Genomic DNA, 25227 nt, shown 5'->3' with positions numbered 1-25227 from the left:
TGTGTGTCTTTATCTGTGTGTGTAGGTTTCAGAGTGTAACTGGCAGGTGCGCCGTGCCCCCAACCTGCGCAGTCTCTACAGTGTGTGTAAGAACATGCATCTATGGCTCAAACAAGACCAGAGGAACATCTGTATAGTACACTGCCTGGTAAGTTGAGATGAGTTAAGATGTCCAACGATTAAGATGTGCATACTCAGATGTAAATACACGGTAAGGGCAGCTTAAATACATTTAAATGTCATCCCCATCTTTGTTTCTGTAGGACGGCAGGGCAGCATCAGCAGTGGCAGTCTGCTCCTTCCTGTGTTTCTGTCGCCTTTTCACCACAGCTGAGGCGGCCGTCTACATGTTCTCGATGAAGCGCTGCCCCCCCGGCATAGCACCCTCACACAAGAGGTAGAGTCATGGCAGAGATCCCCACTAGAACCCAAGTTATTCCTTTTTAAGCTTAAAGCACAGGATCCTGATTTTGCCTTTGATCGTTGCAGGTATATTGAGTATATGTGTGACATGATGGCAGAGGAGCCCATTGTCCCTCACAGCAAGCCCATAACCATTCACTCCATCGTCATGACACCAATGCCGCTGTTCAACAAGCAGCGAAACGGCTGCAGGCCCTTCTGCGAAGTCTATGTTGGAGACGAGAGAGTCCTCACCACATCGCAGGAGTACGACAAGATGAAGTAAGTCCATTCACTAACAGAATAATACTTTCTAAGAGGAGTAAATCATTTCCATTATTTTTGACATCTGTGATATTTTTGCTCTTTCCAGGGATTTCAGGATGGAGGATGGGAAAGCGGAGATTCCCCTCAATGTGACAGTCCAAGGAGACGTACTGGTGGTGATCTACCATGCTAGATCTACGCTAGGAGGACGTCTACAAGCCAAGGTACATGCACAACGACAAGCGTAAATGCAAGTGGAGTATGATTTGTAAGTTGCACTTTGTAAACACAACTTTCAAAGTTGCCCCTTCCTCCCTGGGAGGATGAACGGGGTGCTCACCAGCAGGTCATTTAGTAACAACTTTGGTCCACTTGCCATTTCCCCGTGCTAAATGTGTATTTGTCAGCACTGTGTCCAGCATTTGCCTAGCTTCCACCTGGATGCGTACTGTAGGCACCCTGCCACATTATATACAATATGTTGACGCCTATAAACTTCCCTAACCCAGGGTCAATGCAGCCACACATTTATAGAGGGTCATATGTAATGGTGAAGAGGGATTATACTTTGGTTTTTAGAAAAATCTTTTTGCCTTTTTTAAAATGCATCACTGCACATTCTTCACAAAAAACTAAGTTTAAACTCTCTAATATTTGTGTTTCAGTTGGCATCCATGAAGATGTTTCAGATCCAGTTCCACACAGGCTTTGTCCCCAGAAACGCAACCACTGTCAAATTTAACAAGTATGTACAACAGTTTGAGAGATGCTGTACTTTTTTTACTAAACAAGATCCTTGTAGTTCAAGCTTCACATGTCTTGTTGAACAATATTATCAACTCTTTCATTTTTTATTTACCTCTTCTCATAACTTCCTGTTTCCAAACTACCTTTTCACCTGGCAGGTATGACCTGGATGCCTGTGATATCCAGGAAAAGTACCCAGACTTGTTCCAGGTCAATTTGGACGTCGAGGTGGAACCCAGAGACAGACCCAGCGCCAAGACCCCTCCCTGGGAGGGCTTTCAGACCAAGGGCCTGAACCCCAAAATCCTGTTTTCCTCTCGAGATGAGCAGCAGGAGATCCTCAGCAAATTTGGTAAGTGGCATTGCTTTACACGAAAAGGGCTTTTGGATTAGGATTGTTAGTTTTCTTTTTACATTTCCTTTATCCATCGGCTTCTCAGTTCACTTTGATATCAGACATCCTTCTGTTTTTCTCCAAAGTATGTTCTTTTTGTAATTCACATGTAACCTAACCATTACATTGTAATCCTCACAGGTAAGCCTGAGCTGCCTCGTCAGCCCGGCTCTTCTGCTTTTTATGACTCCGAGTCGCCACAGCCGGCTCAGAGTCCAGAAGGCATAAACCCAACAGAAGTAGAATCTCCTGCCAGCACCGATAGCAATGCCAACAACTTCTTCCAGACACTGGATTGGGAAGGTAATGTGCTTTTGCTCTCGTCATAATTGCATATATATTTTTATCTTGTGAACATTGGCAAAATGACCTACGTGTTCCCCTTTTTCTCTGGTACTCTAACTATTATCATCTATTCTGAATAAGGAGACAGTGCTATTTTTTGTGTCCTGCCCTAATTTTCTCACACTGGATTTAAAACATAAAACATTCCCTGACCTCTTAACCTCTCAAAGACTGTCCCACCTAATATTTGACCCTCTTCTTGTATTTGTAGATGTGGGTGGCCATCAGGATGCCTCAGACATTCAAGGAGGGGGGTACATGAATGAGGAGGAGGACCTGAGTGATCAGTCAGAAGGAGAGTCCTACTCTTACTCTGCCCCTGGGGGGGAGCCTCTGTCACGGGACCCCAGTGAACCTCTGTTTGATGCTGACTTCCAGGTACAGCATGACTGCTATGAAGTACAGCCCAAATGCGTAATTTCTACAAACATCTCATTCATTTCTGTCTTTGTGTCCTTTCCTCCCCCCAGAGCTCCCCTCCTGCAGCCCAAGAACCTACCATTGATGACACAGCTGACCTCTTGGGTTTGAACTCTGGCCCCTCCATGTCCTCCACCTCCTCCTCTGCTCCTCCTCCAGGAGTCCAGGGGGGAATGAAAGCAGCATCCAGTAACAGTGACCTCCTCAACGACCTGTTTGCGCCCCCTGCTGGTCAGACAGCAGCAGTGCAGGAAGACTTGTTCTTCAGCGGGCCAGCCAGTGAGAACACATCAGACTCTAAATGTAAGGGTGGAGGTGTTAGAAAAATAGTCGTCACCGGCTTGAGCTTCAATATCAGGATACATGTATTTATTATCCCTCCAAGAATGGAAGTAGTCATCACATGCAGAGCATATGATACAACTAGTTCCCAGAACAGTGTCCTTCTCTTGCTTATATACAAGAGAGGGTGTTTCACACAGTTTAGTTAGTTTACCTTATTTTTTTCTCCAAAAGAACCGATAAAAGTACCGTTAAAAGACCGGATCGATAAGCGGTATCGATAAAAGTAGTAGTAGTACCGTTAAAACCTTAACGATACCCATCCCTATTCAACACAGTGTCTCATGAGCTTCTTCTATGTAATCATACATCCGGTTACGTACACAGCTACAGTTGGGCCTTTGATATCATGTGCTCCTCGGATATTGAAGGAGTACATTCAGTATTTTCCCAACAGGAGGCTATATATTTGCTTGCTGCATTGTTTAAAAAAACTTCACGGCCATCTTTAATGCATCATTATTTCCTCCTACCTCGCTGCAGCAATGGGCGACCTGTTTGATCCGTTTGGGATGGGCTCTGGCTCCGGGGTGGGCCCCACTGTGGGCTCCTCTCGGCAGGCCTCTGGGCCGGACCTGTTTGGAGACCTGTTGGGCTCTGATGGTTCAGCTCACAGTGACCCCACTCCTGCTTCTAACACAAGCCTCTTCAACCTCAGTGAGTACTACTGGGACATCACTCAGTGTTATGTCTGCTTCCAGGAGATATGATTTACACACACCTTGCACACAGGCTAATATGCCTCTATGAGCGGCTTGTGTGCAGGCTGCGTCTCTTGTAGAGATAAAAGGTCCGCCTTTTTCTCTGTATGACAATGAAAAGGATTTTTAATATTGTATTGACATCATACCAACACATTACTTCAATTTAATTTATTTATTTTCAGATGATGTCACAGACATGGAATCAAGTAAATATTTATTTTCTACTCAACCCTTAATGTTTCTGTTTCAAAGCAAAAGCTCTAGCACTATTCTGTGGACGGAGCTGCATAGCTCCAAATACTTAAAGGGGAAAAAACAAACTAGTTTCGATTATTATTTGCAAATGAACATATGCTTCTCTTTCCTAAATATAAAGGACATTACTTTTTAAATTAAAACTCTCCAGCAACAAACCTATGGTTTTTTTCTTAGTTTTCCTGGACAAACAATTTCCCTAGTTTCCACAAAATCCTTCCTCATTTGGCAACAGGAAATAGAAACATGCAACAGAAACTCAATTGGTGATACTTTTGATATTTTTATTTACAGATAAGCTAGTGAAGGATGTCCCTAAGATGACATCATCGGCCAGTCAACCAGACCTGCTGGGTGGGTGGGACAGCTGGGCGGCGGGCTCCACCGCTAACATGAGCGCCACCGTTAGCAAACCCAGCTACACCAACAAAGGTGTGTGGAGGAGCCTTTTGAAGGGACTCAACATTAACTGAGCACTTTGAGTTTGGTGTATTCTGTGTAGACCATATGGAACATTTTAAAACAAAACAATTATTAGTAATTGAAAACCTTTATTGACACCCCCCCCCTTAGAACACACAAATACAATGTTTATTGAGACGTGGCTGTTCAAATGTAAAGATCCACAGACTTCTTTACCTATGCATGAGGCAAAAATAATAATACTGCCAGAAAACATACAAAAAAATATAGTTTTAACTTCAGTGGATGAGCATCAGTTTAAAGCAGATGTGTATCTCTGTAGCTGGGGTTAAATTGTGGAATTCATTACCAAACTATTTAAATGGCTGTATGAAGTATGAAGATGTCAGGCAACCGTTGTTGCTGAAGGTACCCAGATTGTTGTGTTGACATTTGATAGTGTTTTTGATAATGTAACTGTTAGTCTTTGACAACAGCTGTGACTGACATACCATTGATTGACATAATTAGATTTAATTAGATTTTTTGAACAAGGGGCAGGTAAAATAAACTAATAAATAATACCTCCCATGTTGTTGTGTCTGTAGCTTCTGGTGGGGCACCCATGTCAAAGGCCAAGTCCCAGACCTTTGATCCTTTTGCTGACCTAGGAAACCTTGGCACCAGTTTACCAGGTGAGAGACTCGGTCAGACATCTAATCGCCTGTAATGATGATACCGCTCAGTATTGCTAACAGTGGAATACATGACCTTGTTTGCCTTTTTTAAATCATTTACTATCATCCTTCTGTGTTACTTGCAGGTTCATCCAGCGGTAATATTCCGGGGCCTTCATTTAACTCAAAGGCTCCTCCCCCCTCTGCTAAATCTCAAGCCCAGCCCTGGCAGGCTGGCAGACCCCCCACAGCCCAGAGCAAATCCTGGATGGCTGGATCTGGACCTGGTTCTGCCCCCAAAGCCCCCTCTGCCTCTCAGCCTGCAGGACCACAGTCCACCAAACCCAACTACAACCTCAACTTCTCCAGTGTCATTGGTGGGAGGGAGGACAGAGGAGTTCGCGGGCTTGGATTTGGTAAGAAAGGCTATTGATCATTTGAATGGTTGAGTTCTTTCTACAATTATCACGCAAATATTGTTTTTCTCAGCAAACTGAAATAAATAAATGTGATTAGTTGTGAGCACTGGAATTCACTATCTACTGAAAAAGGAAGTGAATTCAAGAGATAAGAAGATAAGATAAGAAGTACTTTATTGATCCCAATTTGGGTTATGTTTGCGTTGCAGCAGCATAAAAAGACACGGCATTGTACATAAGAGAAATTAAAATAAATAAACAATCCAAAATGTAAACATCTCAAATAGCAATAAAATAGCATTAAAATGTGGAGAATATACATGTGGAAATACAAATGTACAGTAACAAAATATAAAGCAGGATATTATATATACATTAATCGGGCAAGGAATGGATTATTAAATATTAACTTGAATATAAATGTTAAATGTACCGTGGAAGTTTAAATCCAGTTATCCAAGAGAAGCTATGGAGCAGAGAGGAACCTGTCATTTGTAACTATTTAGGTCAAACATTGCATTAATTCTATGGTCTGAATTTTTTTTGGGAATTGAGATAAAGTTCTCAAAAAAAATGAAAAACCTATGTTCTGTGTATTAACGCAGGCGCCAAGCCCAAGGTAAAGGTGGACGATTTTGAAGACCTGCTGTCCACTCAGGGTTTTGCCTCTAGGCCTGATAGGAAGGGACCAAGGACAATCGCTGAAATGAGGAGGCAGGAGCTCACTAAAGACATCGATCCACTCAAATTACAGGTGACAATTTAAACACACATGTGAAAGACATACAAACCCCTGAAAACACATATTATTCCAACCAAATTCTGAAATGTTTGTCCTGGTAAAGTGGTAACGGTTTGTGTTTGTTGTCGTGCTGCAGATCTTGGACTGGATCGAGGGGAAGGAGCGTAACATCCGGGCGCTGCTGTCCACTCTTCACACGGTGCTGTGGGAGGGGGAGACCCGCTGGAAGCCGGTGGGCATGGCTGACCTGGTGACCCCTGACCAGGTGAAGAAGTTCTACAGGAAGGCTGTGCTGATTGTCCATCCAGATAAGGTACAGTAAAGAAATGCTGCTTATGCATTTATTGGCATTTAAACTAACACCCCTTCCAGACACTGACAAGGCAACATTGGATACTGTTTTTTATCATTGGGCGAACATTTCACAATCACTTTTCATTATGTTGTAATGTGATACCCCAGGGTAGGCAGTTTTTAGAAAATACCAAAAAGTTATAAAAATATGAAAATACATCCTCATCCTGCGTCACTCCTATCTCCGTCTTAACCCCTTTCCAACATCTGTGGGTGTAGTGGCCGATTATGCATAATAGAATGTTCAAAGGCCACTTAGTCTACGAGGCAAATTCGAGTATTGACTCACGTAAATTGGAAGAAATCCAAATACCTTGCATCGTTCCATTCAAGTGCTTTATACAAAAGTTCAATTGATCAGTAGGCGTGCGGATGTGTGCGGTCAAACACTTTTCCGACTTCCCCTATAGACTTCCTGCTGTGTCACGCCGGCAGCGTCATTTAAACTCGAGAATGCACACTAAGTTCTGCTTTCTATAAATAATGACAAAACATAAAAGTAGAGCAGTCCATTAAAAAAAAAAAAACAGTATAATTATAATTCATGGCTATTCAGCTAGTTAGTTAACTTAAAATAATATGCAATTAGCTCGTAAAAAACATAAATATTTACCATAAATAATGTGCCTAAATGGCTCTTACAGTGGGCTTGTAAAGCCCCTTGAGATGAGACACTGTGATTGGCTCTGGCTGTCTACAATGTCAGCAAAGTATTTAAATTAATAGATGAGAAAATAAAAAAAGTTTCAGAGTGAGTTATAGAGAGCTGCCTCGAGCCTTTGGCTTCTGGCAGCAGAAGGTTAAAATATCCTCTCTTAAATCCCGGAGATTTTAAGTAAGTCAGTCTTCCTTTTTGGGATGCTTTGCAATGTATTCAGTTGTTGCCAATTCTGGATTTGCATCTTTTCCAGCACGATATTCCTCCGTTGACATGCACACTGCATTTGTACAAGAGTGTACACAAATGTTCTCTCCTGCTCTTTCTCTGAAATTGGCTAAAGTCTCCCTTCATGTGCTGAATGTATTAAAACCAGGAAAGAGACCCAAGAGGAGTTACAGAAGTGTAGTTTTCTCTCACACCACGTCTTACCGTATGCCAAAAGTTAATAAAATAATATTAAAGTGCCTAGCCCAGCTTTAACTGTTCTTTATTGATTGGCGAATGTATTCTCTCTCTCTGCAGGCGACAGACAAGCCTTACGAACATTACGCTAAGATGATCTTCATGGAATTGAACGATGCCTGGTCAGAGTTTGAGAACCAGGGATTCAAGTCACTCTTCTAAAACCCTGGTCTGGTTTCCAGCTAGACCAGATCAGACTGGCTGGATTTTGCCTAACCAGATGGGTTGGACTGGGCCACATTGGACAGGACTGAGCCCACATTGGGCCTTAGGGGGCCGGAGCCTCTGAGAGGTGTCCTCTCTACCATTCCCTTCACTCCCTTCTTCCTTCCTTACTTTCTTCTGTTTCTACAGTCAAGGAAAAAGACCGTTGGCCTCATGTCCGGCTGTAGAAAAGAAATTATCCTCACTGGTTCACAAAGAGCCAGTAAAATAAACATTGTGATACAGTAGTACTTAAACTCACTGCCTACCTGTATGACTGCCTGAGTGGTGCTGCACACATCTGGAGGGGAAGAACGAGTGACAATCAAAGAAGACAAAATCTAAAAAAGATATCAGATAATACAAATACTTTTAAAAAAGACCCAGCTGGTTATCCTGTCATAGGTTTAGATACAAAGATGTAACGACCCCCCCACACTTGTAAAAATGCTGGTCTAATCATCTGTAGCTGGCAGGTTTGTCATTAGTGCCTGGCACTTGAGCAAACGACTGGTCATTTCACTGACTGGTAAAAAATAAAAAATGAACATGGCTGTACATTTTTCAGCATGCCGGCCGACAGTGTTTTTAAGCTTTGTTGCTTCAAAAAATATTGAATGTTGCTGATGAATCTTGGTAACAACCAAACACAGCATCCAACGGACAAAGAAAATATATCCTGCCTCGGATGAAGAAGCAGGATTAAAAATATCCGGAGGATTTTCAAACAAAAATACATCTAATGATAATATTAAAACTAGAAGTGCTACCTTTTGGGCTCAACAGTTAGTTGGGTTTGATGTTGAGCAATTTATTCTCCAGAAGTACTTTGCCTGCTGAACACTACTAGTGCTGCTTCTACCATTACAGTGACTGCTACACACACTCCTCAGATTGATGTTAAAATCTGCATCCCAAACTTCTGACAGGAGCTGAACTTGTTTTGGAGCCCCATATAAACCTAAGCGGGCAGTCTGTTGTTTTTTTAAGTGCTCTTTTAATTCCTACCCACTCAGGCTATACTGTGTAGCTAACTGCATGCTCTCACACACCCAACCTCTCATCAACAGGGGGTTGGTGTGTTTGATTTCGAACCAGGGTAGTCCGAACGGACGGGGGTTCTTTTATTGAAGTGCTCTTTTTCTTGTAGCAGATTCAGAGAAGAGTGTACCTGCCTGATACAGTTGTGTGACTTCATGCCCTTTCCAGCATCACTGTCATTATTAACCCCTCTCTGTATGCCCAGCCCCTCCCCCACCCCCACCGTCTTCAGCGCTCAGTTCATTGGACATTTATTTTTCAGTGCATAGGAGGAGATAAAAAAGTGAAGGAATAAAAAGAGACATTCGTGATTTATTCTGGTTGCTAAAGTTTTCTGTGTAGGTTTGTTTTGCCCTTTTTGTCAATTAATCACCAATTCAATGTAAATATGAAAATACTATCATCCATCAAGTGGCTTTATTAAGATTCCATCCTGGGGAGCTGATTTATTATGGAGCTTTACTGTGTGAATGGTTGAGTGAGTATGTGTGAAAGTCAGTGTGTGCGAGTGTTTCTTTCTGGCAAAAGATAATGAAACCTTATTGGACATCATGCTTTCTTGTCTGCAATCACAATCTTTTCTTTCTTAATTTAATTTCTTCCAGCCTCTCACACACTCCAAACAAGTATTTAGAACTTTTTCTTGCTTTTCCCCCCCCCTTTTTCTATTTTTTAAATTTTAAATTTTACCTCATGGACCAATCAAATCACCTGTTTTTCGTATTTATTATATTTTTTGGGAAGGTTGGGGGTTATAATGACATGTATTCATGCATATTGATGGCACAAGTGAAATTGTTCAGATAATATATAAGTGGAATATGCTGAAAGTGGGACAGTCGGTGGTTGATCAGTGAGCCTCTTTGTTGCTGTTTCCATTCCAAAGCATCTATTAATACGAATGTGCTTTAATGAAATATATCTATTTATCCTCTCTGTTGTTAAACTGTATATGTTTATAATTTGTCTGTTCAGTTTTTTGTTGTTTCCTTTTCGTTTTTTTCTTTACCCTTGCTTGTTTTGCATTTTGACATTTTGAACTTCCAACATGAGGGGCCAGTAAACCTAAGTTAGAAAAAAATGAATAAGCTGATGCTTGAATTCAGTTCTTTGAAAGTATCACAGCACAAAGAGGGAGGATTGCAAACCACACATCTGCAGTGTTAACTGTACCAAATTACATCATACTAATATGAATGTAGATTTCAATGAAAAAACTAATAAAAACCTTTTGATTTGAGGCAAATTATTTGGTTTCATGGTTTGTTTTGAAGTTTCTTGCTTGCTACACATCACATAAATCAGACAGATGAGAATGTATTAAACATTGTAAGAAATAGCCGACTTATAAACCGGATACCCTGGTAGAAACCTGGCCATCAGCGTGCTAAAGGTGCTGACTATTGCACTTCAGAATCCTCACTAATCCTCATGTTACTATATGCTTCATCCATAGAATTAACTTTGAAACTGGGCCTGCTAAATGGATGCCATCAATGTGAGGTGTAACCAAGTTTATCAATGGGTTGTGAGTTTGTAAGACAGTCTTTATATCCATAAACCTTTTAAGGAAATTCAAAGGGTTTATGACTTAAAGGTCACATTATGCTTTGTCTTTTATACATAAACATGTGTCCCTTCTGTGTAAAGAGATTCTGAAAGTTTCACAACAAAAATATTTGCTCTTTTTGTCCTGATCCATTTTTATAAAAACCTGTCTGAAAATGAGCTGATCAGATTTTGGCCACTTTGTGATTTTTTGGCTTGTGTAACCATTAGCCAATAAACAACCAAGGTAACACCCGCCCCCCACCTTATCACCTGAATCTCCTCCTAGAGCACAATTTGGGTTTTTGTAACCAAATCTCTCTCAGAGGGCACGTGGAGTGGCTCCTTATTTTCATCTAAAGTAAAAGAGAATCAGCACTTTTGAAATAGGGCTGAAACAGAGGGGATTATGGGATGCTGCAATGATCCGTTTGGTGTTTCAAGGAAAACACTTCAGACATGTTTTGTATATATCTGAGACCTATAATATATTGATGAAAAACAGTATAATAGGGGACCTTTAATGTTAGTTCAGTTTATACAGCTGTGTTTCTCATTAAGAAGAATTAAAATGGCCACATTACAAGGCAATTTGAAATTCTATGACGAAGGATATTTAAAACCGAGTAGCCGACTACCGGAGGGGCAAGTCGAGAAATGAAATGAGTCCCTACAATATTCACCCAAGTAAATTGTTAACAGCATGTCAGAAGCCCAATTGATACTTATGGTTCCCATATACGTTGGAACAAAGCTAAACCTTAAGCCAGTAATCGTTTGAACCCTTAAACAATTACCGATTAAAAATTACAATTTTTTTATCTCCAAAGAAAAAAAACAGCCACACTATTCTTTACAGGTTGCATTTCTAAAAATCTGATATTGCCAGTACAGAATTGACAGAAAATTGAGAGAATATACTGTATTTCGCATTTACTAGTCATGTCCCTTACGCAATTAAATGCAAACCATTTCTCCTGATCTGTTGGATGTGAGTGATAGTGTATAGAAAGAACAACAAGTACTCCTGCTTCACAATGAGTTACAGCTTTATTTCAAACGTGGACCAACCAAATCACCAGATCACATTACGTTTCCTTTCCAGAGCACAGACTTTGAACAAAACTGTAGCACATCATAGGGTCTATACAAAATGGATTTAAAAAAGTGAAGGAAAAGGGGAAAGGGCATGGCCTCTCAGCTCACCCCTGCTCCCCAAACTGCCTTTTTCCAGTGGCCATGCAACCAAAAACTCCCGCTCTAGGATAGCACTTAGTTTTGGCAGAGAGAACTGGAGGACAGAAATGAAGGCTGGGGAAAGTTTGATGGTAAAAAAAGACCTCTCGAAAATGTGAAGTTTTCCATTCCACATGAACAGGCCCCAGTACAACTATAGCCACATTCATCATCGTTACAGGTTTCACATGCATTGGTTATGCTGCATGGACGCAGACGTGCTGGAGAGAGGAACATGCCCAGATATCAGGCACTGCCAGTTATATCGATTTAGGAATCATCATCTCTCAAGCACTCCTGCTTCCACTGCTAATGCAAATTCAGGGTGGTTGGGGAATACTACAGATAAGGAGTCACAATATGTTTGTTTCCATTTCTGCACACTTATGACAAGTCTGTTGTGCTGCCTTGAATGCAGCTGGTTTTGGCTCAGTGACGTCTCGTTTGGTGTTTTGATAAAAACCAGGGCCGGAAAGGCACTTCAAAGTGTGGATGTCCCTTCAAATGTGTGGAGTAAATCCCTAAAAAAAAATCAACACTTCAGCTGTAAAGCTTTGAGTACTCCGAATGGCCAAAGGGGAATCTGTAAAAGACAAAGGATAGGAGTCAGTTTGTTGCTGCTGCTGCTTGAAACAGTTATTCAAGTGAGATGTTCAAAGTGTTAGATACTTACAAAGACAGAAAAGGTCTTCCAAGCTGTGTAATGTGGATCTAGCCCTCGATGGAGAGCTCTGGAACAATGTGTCCGTTCAACGTTGGCTCCACTGACATCTCCTGAAAATAAAACGAGACATTAGATCAGGCGAGTGCACAGTGAATCTCCAATATTATATATTTGATAATTACTGTAGACATTGTTCATGCTTTGCTTCTTACCATTGAGCTGATCTGCACAGACTGCATCTGGCATGGCATGTCGCACATTTCAGTTTTGAGTTCTGACAGCACATCCAAACAAGTCTGCTCAGGAACGGCTTGCTGGAAAAACAAGGATGGGGCCAGTTAATAAAAACCAAACCCTCCGACATTCTTTTTATAATATTAGCAATAATGGTGCTGTTTTACATTATATTCATAGAAGTTTGTACAATTTCCAAGCTTTATATTAACTCACAATGATCATCTCCTCTGCGGGGGACGCAGCAGGCTCAGTGGGTGTTACCTCTGGTTCTGAGGGGGTGTCGATAACTTCCACAACTTCCTAAATAAAAGCAAACGGAGAGATGCTCGTTAAAGCAGAGCATACAAGTAGCACATGTATTGTGCAAAAAACACTTTTAACAGCAGGTTTGCATTGCTGGGAAGACAGTCTATTTTTAGTGGGGGCTTTATCCAGAACTAATGTCAACATCAAAGAACAACATTTTAGATGCTCTCACCGCATGGACAGCAGCAGACTCAGCGATGGCGACCTCCACGGCAGCGACAGATTCTGTGACAACAAAGTCATCGACCAGGCACTCAGCAAGGACCTGGATAAACATAAGGGAACAAGGTGAGAACATTTAAAGATATTCCACAGGCAAGGTCAAATAATGTAAATGAGGAGAACTAATAAGCACACATCCCAGGAGAAAATGGCAACTGGCTATGAACTAGGTTTGTTTTAAATTGCTTGAAAGCAGAGTGCATTGGCATCATTAGAAATGTCCTAATACTGACATAAACCACATTTGTATTTCGGGGGGTTTTAAAGGTAGAATGCAGCAAATCTTAAATGATCACATGACCTTGAAATGCAGTTCCCAATTGTTTAAAAGTTCAGGGTTTACCTCCTTGACTTCATTTACAGGGGCTTCAGCCTCTTCTACTGGAGCCTCAGGGACGATTTCTGGCTCCTGGTGAAACAACAGATAGTGCCATGTCAATATTCAGAACACCATAAGTATGTGTGGCCCAGGTAAAATTGCTACTTTTGAAAATATTGCCAAAACAAAACATTGATTAGGTCCAAAGAGAGAACACTCACCACTGGGATTTCCTCAGATGGGGCAGCAACATCCTGAAAGATAACAGGACACAGCAAATCAGTCTTTGCTGTTAAGTTGCATTATGAAAGTAAAAGGAACATGCCAGCAAACAAAGTTAGATGAAGTTCTACTTAATCAAGGTTTAGTATTTATGAAAGGAAAGTCTAGTGAAATAATGAAAATGATTGGATCTTCCACAAGAAGCACAGCTGCTCAAAACACATGCAACATTCAATCACAAATAAAAACTACGGTACATAAATTGTTTTTTGTTCTTGGAAGGGAAATAAGAAAAAGTTCAAGAAAAGGGAAAAAATATCGCTTTTTTAATCGAACTGGCACCTCTGTGATAGCAACAGACTCAGCAGAGACTTCAGGTGATTCTTCAGCCAACACTTCGATTTCAGCTTCATCCTCTTGTTCTGGTACCTCTGCGGCAACCTTTTCAACCACTGCTTCTGCGACAACCTCCACCACAGTTTCCGCAACGGCCTCCTCTACAGCGGGTTCAGCAGCAACCGGCTCACTGACAAGTTCTTCTACCAATGGTTCTTCAGAAGCTTCAGTAATGGCGACCGCTTCTTCCTCTGCCAAGGCCTCTGCCTTCACTTCAGTCACTGTCTCGCAGACATCAAGCGTCTGGACATGCAAAGTCAACACGGCACACATTATGAAACCCCATGCAACATGCACACAGATGAACGAATGGTTACACTTGGTTCATATGAGTCACTGACAATCTATCGGGACAATGATATGTGATGAAATGATGACCTACATGCATGAACAAGACTACAGAGTTGGTAATGATGTAACTATAGTGACAAGACTTGCTGTCAAAGTGCTTACCAGTTCAGTTGCTGTGGTTACAGTTGTAGCCTCCTCTGTCAGAATCTGGAGAATAAGAAATAAAAACACTTTAAGACAAGGGCTGGTTATCTGCTAAACAGACTTGATAGAAAATATTTCACAATTATCTTCACTACAAACTAAAATAAAACTGTTTAAGCAACCTGCCCACCAATTGCAGCACAATAAATACCCATTACCTACATCAAAAGTAGTGTGAGGTGTAGAGGATGAAAAAAAGCGTAATCCTTTCTTTCTGAACAAAAAAAATACAACAGAATGTGACCTGAGGCAAGTGTGGGGGCCTTTTGTAAGTTGTGAAGTTAGAAATACTGTGTTACTGTGGTGTAACAAAAAAAGAAAAACTTGGATTAAGGCAGGTGCCCTTTCTGAACAGCATTATGCTTTTTATAGGGTCTGCACGCCTAACTTGATTGACCCATTAGTTTTACCTCACAACAAGACGCAATGTGGCATTTTCAGATGTCGTAAAAAACACCAACTCATCAAAAACTAAAGCAGGTCTTACTTGAAATTAGTTATGTTGAGCTATGATCAACATACTCGTTCACACTTATGAAATCTGCCTCCGGCTAATACCAACATTTTGCAAATGCAAATTTGTTCTTACCTCGGTCTCAACAGGGGCTGATACTGGAGCCTCAGCTGGGGGTACAACCTACGAAAGAAAAGGAGAATGTTTACTTAAGTCAGCTACACCATCATAAAGATATGCATTGTTATCCAATGAAAACATGTTGAGGGGCAGAAGTGTAAATACAAAATAAAAGCACATCAACCAGAATTAAGAGGTAATTAAATACATTTGCCTGTTAAACTGCTTCCATTACTCCTTTTTTCCCCACAACAGTTAAGGTCACACTTAGAGAGGCATATGAGTTCTAAAAATGTGCCTCAAGCAAAAGGATTCACAAAACAGTTTGAAAGCCAAACCGTAGCTGTATTCGTCTCGAGGATTAACAGTAAACCCAATGACATTCTTAGAAGGTTCACAGTTTACAAAAAGTTATACAGTTTACTGAAATAAGATCAAATGCACACTTTAAAAAAAAGAATGCTGTGTGTTGGCTGTATGTCAGGAGAGGAACACTAAACATAGGTTTTATAAATAACATAATGGTGAGCTAGTAAGCCCATTTGCCAACCCCTTTTTGTAACCCAGCCCAGATTCATAAAAAGTAAGTCTTCAAACTTAAAAAAGGGCATTTCAAACATCTGCTCTGATTTGGACATGGAGCAAGACATTGGATCTGTATCACAAAAAAGCAGCAATGCTCTGTAGTCTGCACCACGTTTTAACATTCTTGCATTAAAATGTAATCGATTTTATTAGCATTACTCAATTAAATATGTTCTAGATACCTATGCCACATGGCAAGTCATTTTACTTTGCAGGGGCAACCCGACACATTTACAGAAAAGAGTTGGCAGTAACCTAAATGGCCACTGGTGGCCCCCACTGTGCAGCCAATAGGGAGAGCTATAGTGGCAGTAACAGTGAGCAGCACATAAATAGTGTAAAACTTCGTGGTCAACAGTAAATTATTTAAAAGTCTTGTATCAGCCACTCTACAATGTGGGGCAAGTCTGGTGCATGCAGTCTGGTGCTAGGCAAAATAAGACCAATCATTCAAATTCATCTAAATTTTCTGCTAAAGTGCAAACTGAGTGAAAAGTCACAGGAGACTTAAAATGCTTGTGGTTACGATGAGTTAGTTACCCATCTCCACCTCTTTGCATTGTGCTACTGAAAGGTGATGAATCCTGTTTGCCAAGATTTACACAACCTACTGAAAAAAAGCCAAGTGGGCAGAAATGCATGTATGGTTTAGGGTAAATATATACTCCAGCTAAAGCCTCTGGGGGAAGGTATAGGGGAGAGAAAGGAGGAGGGAAGGGCAGGAGGGAGGGTGGTGGACTATAGGCCTTCCTTTGCTTAACAGGAAAACAGGCGTGCACACAGTATAGAATGCATACCCCCTCCGGGCCTGCCAAGCACCAGAACACTTTGTACAAACTGGTCTGAACGCAGATCCTGCCTCACCAGTCCTACTGAAAAGCAATTCCAGCCAACAACAAAGCTTATCTAGAAACTGACCATTTTTATACGGATGGTAAACTTTATATGGAATGCAATGAGCTAAATGCAATAAGAAAACCGTTTGGCCTTTTCAGGAATCAAGAGTTTAGGGAAACTATTTTGCAAAGCTCAACATAAAGCAAGCACAATTTAAAACCAAAACAGGGACGCGTTTGGATTTTTGCATAAACAAAGACCTATTGAGCCCCCCAAAACACTCCTAAAAAGTTGTCAGGTAATGTGGGCAAGGAAAGAGGGTGGACACTAGGTGGGAAGGTAGGTGGGGGGGGGGGGGGGGGGGGGAGGGGGAGGGCAGCGGCCCATGTGCGTTGCCACAAGGGGATATTTTTTCCAACCAAGTCTGAGAACACCACAAACATCATGTCACCAACCTTTATAAATATGCTCATCGTTTTAAAAGCATGCTCTTTATAGGATGTTATGAGCAAATTTACCCCAAATCACCATCATAGACATTTGTTACATAAATCTTATACAAATAAATAAAGTTTACAGCCGTCTTGCAAAACTACACAAATCTCAACAGGTACACAAAAACCCAATGATAACAGGGGGACACATGGCAGAACAAGCACATGTGCTAAGAAGATAAGCTATTAAATGCCCATAGGCCCCATAGGGGTTGGCCGAAGACAGAAGTGAAAGGGGGAGGCCAGAGTAGGGTGAAAGGAGAGACAGAGAAACAAGTGGTGGGAGGGAAGAAGAGTGATGAGGGAGAATGAATATACAAGGGAGGGAAATGGGTGAGGGACTGAAGGGGGAGGGGTCGAGGTCTGCAGGAGCACCGAGGGAGCAAACGGGTACAAAATGTTCAGTCTCAACATGAGCCGCACCCGCTGCCTCAGGACACAGAAAATTGTATAAAATGTAAGACTAAGCAGGACTTTATATTGGGGGGGGTTAAACTCACCTGAGTCTCCGTGGTGACAACCAGAAGCGGAGGAGACTCCTCTCTCTTGTCCCAAAGCCAGCTGAATACAAGCCCCATTTTGGCCTGCTCTGATTCTACTGTCTATTGATCCAAGTGGAGACCAACTCTAGTCGGACAGTGTCAGAGTAACTACTCGTGTCAAGATTATTGATTAAAGTTCATAAAACACTATACACCCAACACCATATAAAGTACTACTGTATGAGTTGCATTTAAAGCCAGCACTGAATAAATGTCAACTTTGCCAAAGTGCAATAGAGCCTGTACGTATATGTGAGCGTCTAAATTGTATCGGGCACATCTGCAGGCAGTGAAGGAGCAGAGAAGCACCAAGGCAAGAGGGGAGCTAAGGGGTGATGGATGATGTTGTGGGAGGGAGAGAAGGAGGGATGTAGGAACAAAGAAGGAGGGGGTGGGCCAAACAACTATACTATGACGGGGAGCAAGAAACATCCATTGGTCCTGTATAGCTCAGAGGGTGGGGCATAACACGCAAGCTTGAGTGACATTCTATAGCAAAGTAAACACTGTACCCTATGTAAAGGTACGATATGACCCAAAAGAAAAGTGCAGCCTTTATTCTATAGGAAAGTAAACACTGCACCCTATGTAAACAAACTAATTTCTAGAAAAAGGCCAAGTCACTTATTTACACCTCCTTTCTCCTAACTGGTCGTTCATGCTAACACATGTCAGCACATACATGTGCTCCATATGTGGACATGGCTCAGTTACCGAGAGCAAAGCGCACACATTCTGTGCATGTTTGCCTACATGCGCAACTGTGTGTGGTTAGACACATGCATGTGCAGTATGGCGCCTGTGTGTGCCACGACACATAGCCTGCAGTGTACTGGCTGAAACAGAACATTATGTTCCCAAAATGTGCACATGTTAGTCATGAGAAGAAACAAAGATAATGTTTTGAAATTGCAACGCAAACATTAATGTAAAGAGTTGGAGGGTAAAAAATAAAGTTGGGAAACATGTTTAGTTATAAGCTACAACTGTGCAAGCTAGCCAAACAGCAATTATTTTTAATACAGTAGAAAACAAGCTTCAGTTCTTCTACCAACTTTTACTTTAAAACTCAACCAACTCTCTTGATCGCCTATATTTTAAAAAAGCCATCTCGTTCATTCCAGCAAATTAACATTTCAAACGCTTTTCGCAGCAAAATTAAATAATCCAATATTTTAGAGAACAAACTCCATTAAAGTCCTCCCAGCCTATTCAAAAAGCAGTTGCATTTTAATCAAAGCAATGTGCTTCATGACAGGCATGTTTTAATGACTGCTGAAAATGGCTCTGCCCACTCTCCAGTGATGTAGCCTACAATCCCTCCAATACTTCTCACCTCTTTGCTAAATGGAACATGTTGTTCCCTTTGCCTCTAACACCCCCCCCCTTCTCATATAAGAGCCACAGCATATACACCAAAATAGCAGACTTTAAGATCCACAATGTGTGGAAATAACTTGAAGACCATGCGACATTCAGAGTTTGTAGCCATGTATACATTGGTTGGACAAAGTACATTTCTAGAGAAGCACATGGATTTCATCACAACATAAGTGTCAGAAGTTACTATGGTTACAGCTTGCTGGCGGTTTTTGTCGATAGCCAAAAAGTATGGCACTACACAGAAAGCCTATCAAAAGATAACCAAGGCTGCCATTAAAATGTACAGGATGTATTATAAGGCCTTTGAAGAGTCGCCACATCTCTACTTAAGCCATTACCATATTACAGGTGCCTCAGGTACTCATTTGTCAACTATGGAGGATTAACCACTATAAAAATCCACTGGTACACCCCTTATCAAATGATACAGTCAAGTGTCTGCATATGAACCAAAGCAGTTATTACCTCTGTTATTGCTTCTGTTTCAGGAATGATAGGTTCAGCCTCTTGTTCTATCGCAGCCTCAACTTCAGCAGGCTCCTCTGCTGTGGTCTCAACAACTGGAGCTTCTTCAACAACCGAGGCTGGGGCTTCAACCTCAACTTCTGCTGGAGCTTCTTCCACCACAGGCTCTGGTTCTGGCACGGCCTCAGGCTCAGCTACCTCAATGGGCTCTGGCTCCTCCACTGCAACGGGCGCTGGTTCAGGCTCCACCACTGCAACAGGCTCGGGCTCCACCACTGCAACGGGCTCAGGCTCTTTCACAACTGGTTCTACTATGGGGGCTTCCACAATAGGGACTGCAATTGGAACAACCTCTGGGATCTTCACTGGAGCTCTAGCCAGTTCTCTAACTGGTGCTTTAGCCGCTTTCTTTGGGATGGCTGTAGGGGGCGCACCAACTGCAATCCCAGGAGTCCCTTTGGCTGGTGGGTTGGCCGCATGCTGCTCTTCAAGGATTATCCTCTGTGCCTGCTGTAAGAGGGAAAGCACAACAATTTGGGATAAATGATTGTTGTCTTTTCAATACAGTGGAAACCACCATATCATTTTAATGCATTCAAGTGGCATTTTACAAGGTAGCTAATATAAATAAAGTACTTCGAGGTAACGCAATATCTATTTCAAACAACTCAAGTTTAAATTTTTAAATTTTCTTTAAAAAAAAAAGGTGAATTGAGGCAAATGGGATGGAATTCTTTGAGGCTCTTGCTGCATTTAGATACTGTTGTTGTCGTTTTGCAGAGCATTTCAGCACATTTTGGTCTGCAGGAATACCAGGCATGCCATCCAACATGTTTTTTCAGCTTGGGACAAAAGCCCCCCCAGGGTTTAAAGAAGATTTTAGAGGCCCAACCACTAGAGGGAGGGGCTGGGTTTCAGGGAGAGGGACCATCAAAGCTACTTGGATAATGGGAGTTCATTAGTTGACTCAAACCATCCTGACAGGTCTGGTGAAGCGGGAACAGAAACAGTGAGAGTCAGCAGCACTGATGTGTGCCCCCGCACGCCAGACAGTGGGCCTAATCACTTCATAATAAGGTTATAATCAGGTTACAATCACTCCCTGAAAAGGCTTTTGTTAGATGGACAGCCAGTCAGTTCATACGTCTATACCCGTCAAGCTATACACCATCAAAACAACCCCTCCCTTACCTCCAACAAATGGCTGGCAAAATCTTCACTACTACATCAACAATAAGGCGTTGCCACATGTGATTTAAAATGCTTAGGAATGTGTGAGACAAATGTAGCTTTACATTTTCAAGCAGCACTTTTTAGCTTTCAAGAGGGAATTGCTGATAACATCCAGCTGTAAGGGGCTTTAGGGGCCCGTTGTTATCCTAGTGTCACTCGGAGAACTAGAGATTGTGCAGGCGCTGGCAAAACAAATGCAAGACATTCCTCCAGTCAACACACTACCAAATACAGTTGTGTGGGGCCTAGAGTCAGCAAGAGAGTTTGAGGGAGAGGTGCTGAGAAACTCCATACCCATCAAGTTATGATGTTATAGTTGGAAATTAGGTTAAAGAGCACAGGTTAAAATAATTAATCATTGTGATTGGGAAAAAGATGAGTGTTCAGTGACTGGGTAACCTCTGCCCTCTGAGAATTGCAAGCATCTGTTACTTTCTTGCTAGTTACCCATCACTCCCACACACCCCTTCGCCACACCCACTCCTCTTTGGAGCACTGAATGTTCAGAAGTAAAATGTCTGGCAGTTACGAAAGAGTGGGGAGGGGGTTAGGAGTCAGACTTTTAAATAAGCATGCTATTGGCCAACTGCTTCGTAATAATGCATTGTAATGATGATTCATACATTATGCATAGTTTGATGTACGAAGACAGTGAGTGCTGCATGTACTGAACAGTGTGTACCTGTTTGTGCATTAAGGGGGTGGGGGGGGAGGGGGGGAGGGGGGGTACTTTATGCTTTGCGGGCAGATAGACAAAATATATTTTTCTATATTTGTAATAATGTGGGCTTATACAGCTTTGATGACCATAGAGGTGTAAAGATGGGAAATATAAATCCCAGCACTTTATAAATTGTGTCCATAGAGAGCGCTGATACCGCACGTGGCGCTCGGGAATCCACATAAACCATTTTCTTTGACTCACAAATGCCAGATTTAATTAATCTAACTAAAATCAATTACGTTTTGAAAGTATTAATTTGAGTGCATTTGTGAAAAAGTTTTCGATCTAGGCGGAATTGAACGCACTAGGCCTAATTGGAGTCACTCAAGAAAAGAAACAAAACAAAGTAAAACATCGTGTCCATTTTTGTCACTTAACTTGACATTTAGATTCGTTTCAAATCATAAGGCTCATTTTAAAGGTTTTGCATTGATAGTGGACACGTGCTTTTTTTCTTCACTTTTTAAAATCAGGTTTTGCATCTTAGGGTAAAGACGCACATCGTTTCATCCATCACTCCAATCACAAACTGAACAAAAGTACAGTGATTGCAGCAGCAGTGCACGTGCGCGCGACAAATATGTTTTCACGTAGAGAAGGGCCACACTAACTGATAGAAGTTCTAAATAAACAAAATGTAATTGGTCGTGATGAGAACAACATTGAAGTGGAAAGAAAGGCCGTCTAGCATCACTTACTGTCCGCCTCATGCGACGCTTATTCTTCTTCCTCTTGCTGGGCATTTTGGCGATGAGTGGTGATGGAAACAAGAAAGACCGGAGAAATAAAACAGGAGCAGAGAGAACCAAGGAACAAAGCGGGTCTTTATAGAGCCCCCGTCTATCTGGTACCTTTGCATGTAACCTATGGGATAACTGGGATGAAAGATCTGGGGCGTGTAGAGACACACCCCCACCTAAAACACACGCACGTGCACGTCTGCTCAGAGATGATTGAATCAGAGTGGAGCTACGCTGGCTGGATGTTATGAAACCACTCCATCAGCGCGAGGGACACAAGGAGCAAGAGAGTGGTCCGTGCAGTTTGCTGAGTGCCACACCCCCTTCTCTTGATCAGCTTCTTACTCGAGCACATGGCAACAGCCCCACATGCGCCAAAAATGTCTGTTCTACCCTCCTTTCTCTACTTTTAGAGTCAGTTTGGTTACATACAAACCATAAACCCAGCCAGCAGCCAATTGCAATTGCCTTTTTAAGAGAAACCAAACCAAATGAAAAAAAAACTGCCACCCTTCCATGCTTCAACTTTCCTGAATTCATTCAAATCATGAAGCTAGAGAATAGTTTTCATTGTATGTCTCCCCCAGAGGAAAAGGAGAAAGAGAGCCTGTACATGTGTCAACGCCCCCCCGCCAGCCTGCACTGCATGAGTTGTGAGCACACATTGTGTCCAACTCTAGCTCTTGGGTAAGTCATATACATAATCAGATAGAATAATACATATGCTTTGTTGTGTCATGACTCATGTGTTCTTTTATACATGTAGGAAACACAAATGACAATAACATGCTTCTGAACTTCACTTTGCTTGTTCAGTTGAGTGAAAGGTGTGTTTTTTGGCAGGTTTTATTGTAAATCGGATGCTTTTGTACACAAATTGAGTTGACGATAATGTGGCAGTCTCACTTGAAGGCCTGCAACGTGATTTACTGTATGAGTGCAGATGGATTACATATCCACATAGAGTGCTTCTAAATGTCACCAACACGTCCATGTTGAGCTGCTGATCTTTCCATTATAGTCACTGTAGCTCCCGAAAACTTTAGTTGAGCATACAGCTGCTGCAGGAACTGTATCAGTGTGTCATTTGACCTGCTGTAGTTACTGTCAATACCCCAAGATACAGCAACTCTTCAAATATAGTTGAATTAATACAGTAAGTGTTGCTATAAAGATGTAAATTGTGATTTATGGAAGTCTTAGACCTCGTCCACACGGAGACGAAACGGGTTGTATCCGCTACAGTTCTTCTAGACGGTTCGTCCACACGAGGCCGACACGGAAACGCGGATAACGATAACGGCTCCCAAGGTGTGTAGATTTGCAGAAGAAATGCTCTGGGGGGCCGTATATACGCCCTATACGAACATTTCCTGATAACGCTGAAGCCATAGCCCCGCCTCTCCCCACCTCTGCTGCTCACCCCCGCGTCATTACTGATGTGTTTCGCCAACAACAACAACAACAACAATGGCGGATCACAGGATTGCTTTCGTGCTCCTGACGCTGTTGACCATCCTACAGATGTTAGTGCAAAATCTACAGCTCCTCTACCACAACCATCAGCAACAAGTGGAAATGGAGAACTACATGAACTACATGTTTCTAAATCCACCGCGGAGAATAAACAGAAGGGCAACCATGCAGGCAACCATGCTCGGGGGGTCTTATTCGCTGCTTTTTGTGTATTTTGTGTAGAAGGACAGCGCCACTTACAGGCCCGGCATATGTACTACATCGTTTCCAGCGGGTCGAGCGATCTCGTGTGGACGGACACATTTCTTGAGCCGATTCCGTGTGGATGGAAGACTTTTTTTGTATCTACATCGGTTCGTTTTCATTTTCGTTTCCGTGTGGATGGGGCCTTACTGTGGTAGTTTTAGGGACTTCACAGTTTTTGGGATCCATCTTTTTATCCAAGTTGTTGATGGCAAGATTTATAGTCTTTAACAGAATTGAAAATCAGAGGCAAAATGGGCAAAGAAACAAAATGTGGCCTAATGTGTTTTGTTCTCACTAACATGTTTGGGGTTTAGGTTGGGTCTCTTAGGCCATGGTTCATACTTTCATCAGCCTTGCACTACTTTGTGAAGTCAATGCAAACAATATATTTTCACATGCTATTGTCATCATGCTAATAGGGAATCAGTCATCATATTAATGTAAGTGTTGGACAACTGGGACATTGTGGCCTCTTTTTGACTGGGCTGCATAGCAATGCAGCACAAACAGTAACGTGTTTTTATGCATTTATTCTGTGTTTTAATTTTGCTTTTATCAGGACATGTTAAACCACCATGCTGCAATTAATTGTTTTGGTCCTGAGAGAAAATTGTCAAAACATTTAAGAAAATTGGAAATATTCTTTGCTTGATGAAAACTCAAATTATTAACTTAATCCTGTAATTGAATCATTAGAATTCATTATTATCTTGTGTCCATGTATTTTAGTCCCTAATCCATGTAAAGATATTTAACCAAAGCAAGGGACAGAAGTCAGTTTTTCTGTGTAAGTGTTAATGTGTGTGCCCAGTCTATTAGGGCAGGCTTCACTTACAGAATAAAAGTCAGTCTGTATCACTGATACACACAGTCAGATGCCACATATTCTAAATGTCCCAGCCCTTTTAATTTACATTCTGAATGTTGCAGTCCCGTGCAGATTTACAACATGCTGGCCAAACTGCTGCTGAGCAAAATGGAGGGTTTTTTAATGCAAAAGACTGATTTTGTTGACTTTTGTTATATTAATTTGCCCGGGTGTAAACTATCAAGAGGGCATCGTGTCTTCTTTGTAATATCCTTCATTGAAATGACTTGCTTTGGTCTTTATCTACATTCAAATGTTAATTGAAATCTCATCAGGTTAACCCAATCAACCAAAAACACACAATGCAGTTATTTAGCCACTTTGAGAGGTTATCATTCTAAAATCCTCATCATACGTTTTTCTTATCAGTGAACACAATGTCTAAAAACTAGTATTTCAAGAGTTTTTCCAACTTGTGTCACGTGACAATTTGCTGCTGCTGGGTGGAGTCAGTTAAGCAGGTTTGTCAGGTCATACAGCCAAGGTTAACTGCTGCTTCTCCAAACACATATAGCTAAAGAATAGTTTACTGAACTTTGGGGCACGCTGAGGGTTTAAGTGTTAATGAACAAGTGAG

The 25227-nt window shown here is 41.7% G+C and overlaps 2 protein-coding genes across 4 annotated transcripts in view; one reads left to right on the top strand and one right to left on the bottom strand.

The window, feature by feature from the left end:
* The window catches only part of gak (cyclin G associated kinase), a 29338-nt gene extending 19251 nt beyond the window's left edge, over positions 1-10087 (top strand). Inside the window, exons 14-30 of one of the 2 annotated variants that reach the window (XM_079687160.1) lie at positions 26-148; positions 264-397; positions 490-684; positions 776-893; positions 1335-1414; positions 1575-1768; positions 1952-2113; positions 2367-2533; positions 2626-2878; positions 3401-3574; positions 3804-3827; positions 4171-4308; positions 4887-4973; positions 5102-5371; positions 5980-6128; positions 6253-6429; positions 7654-10087. In XM_079687160.1, the coding sequence (XP_079543286.1) occupies positions 26-148; positions 264-397; positions 490-684; positions 776-893; positions 1335-1414; positions 1575-1768; positions 1952-2113; positions 2367-2533; positions 2626-2878; positions 3401-3574; positions 3804-3827; positions 4171-4308; positions 4887-4973; positions 5102-5371; positions 5980-6128; positions 6253-6429; positions 7654-7755 (2547 nt within the window). In that variant the 3' untranslated portion in view covers positions 7756-10087. The remainder of the gene's footprint in view (positions 1-25; positions 149-263; positions 398-489; positions 685-775; positions 894-1334; positions 1415-1574; positions 1769-1951; positions 2114-2366; positions 2534-2625; positions 2879-3400; positions 3575-3803; positions 3828-4170; positions 4309-4886; positions 4974-5101; positions 5372-5979; positions 6129-6252; positions 6430-7653) is intronic. The other variant, XM_079687161.1, reaches the window with a different exon arrangement.
* Positions 10088-11417: 1330 nt separating this feature from the next.
* Positions 11418-22178, bottom strand: LOC307045068 (uncharacterized protein). Of its 2 annotated transcripts, XM_079690557.1 has the most exons (12): positions 22019-22178; positions 19364-19873; positions 15073-15120; positions 14442-14486; positions 13935-14231; positions 13592-13624; positions 13395-13460; positions 13002-13094; positions 12737-12823; positions 12499-12600; positions 12296-12396; positions 11418-12205 (listed from the first exon to the last, which is right to left on the bottom strand). In XM_079690557.1, exons 1-11 carry the CDS (start codon positions 22061-22063, stop codon positions 12334-12336), a joined length of 1389 nt encoding a protein of 462 aa, XP_079546683.1. In that variant the 5' UTR covers positions 22064-22178; the 3' UTR covers positions 11418-12205; positions 12296-12333. The 2 variants fall into 2 exon arrangements, with proteins under 2 accessions (XP_079546683.1, XP_079546684.1); XM_079690558.1 differs by lacking the exon at positions 13935-14231.
* Between the last annotated feature and the right edge of the window lie 3049 nt (positions 22179-25227).

This window comes from Notothenia rossii (assembly GCF_949606895.1).
Source record: "Notothenia rossii genome assembly, chromosome: 6".
Classification (NCBI taxonomy): domain Eukaryota; kingdom Metazoa; phylum Chordata; class Actinopteri; order Perciformes; family Nototheniidae; genus Notothenia; species Notothenia rossii.
Note: the sequence above shows the minus strand (reverse complement) of the source record. Positions and strands in the feature narration are given on the sequence as shown.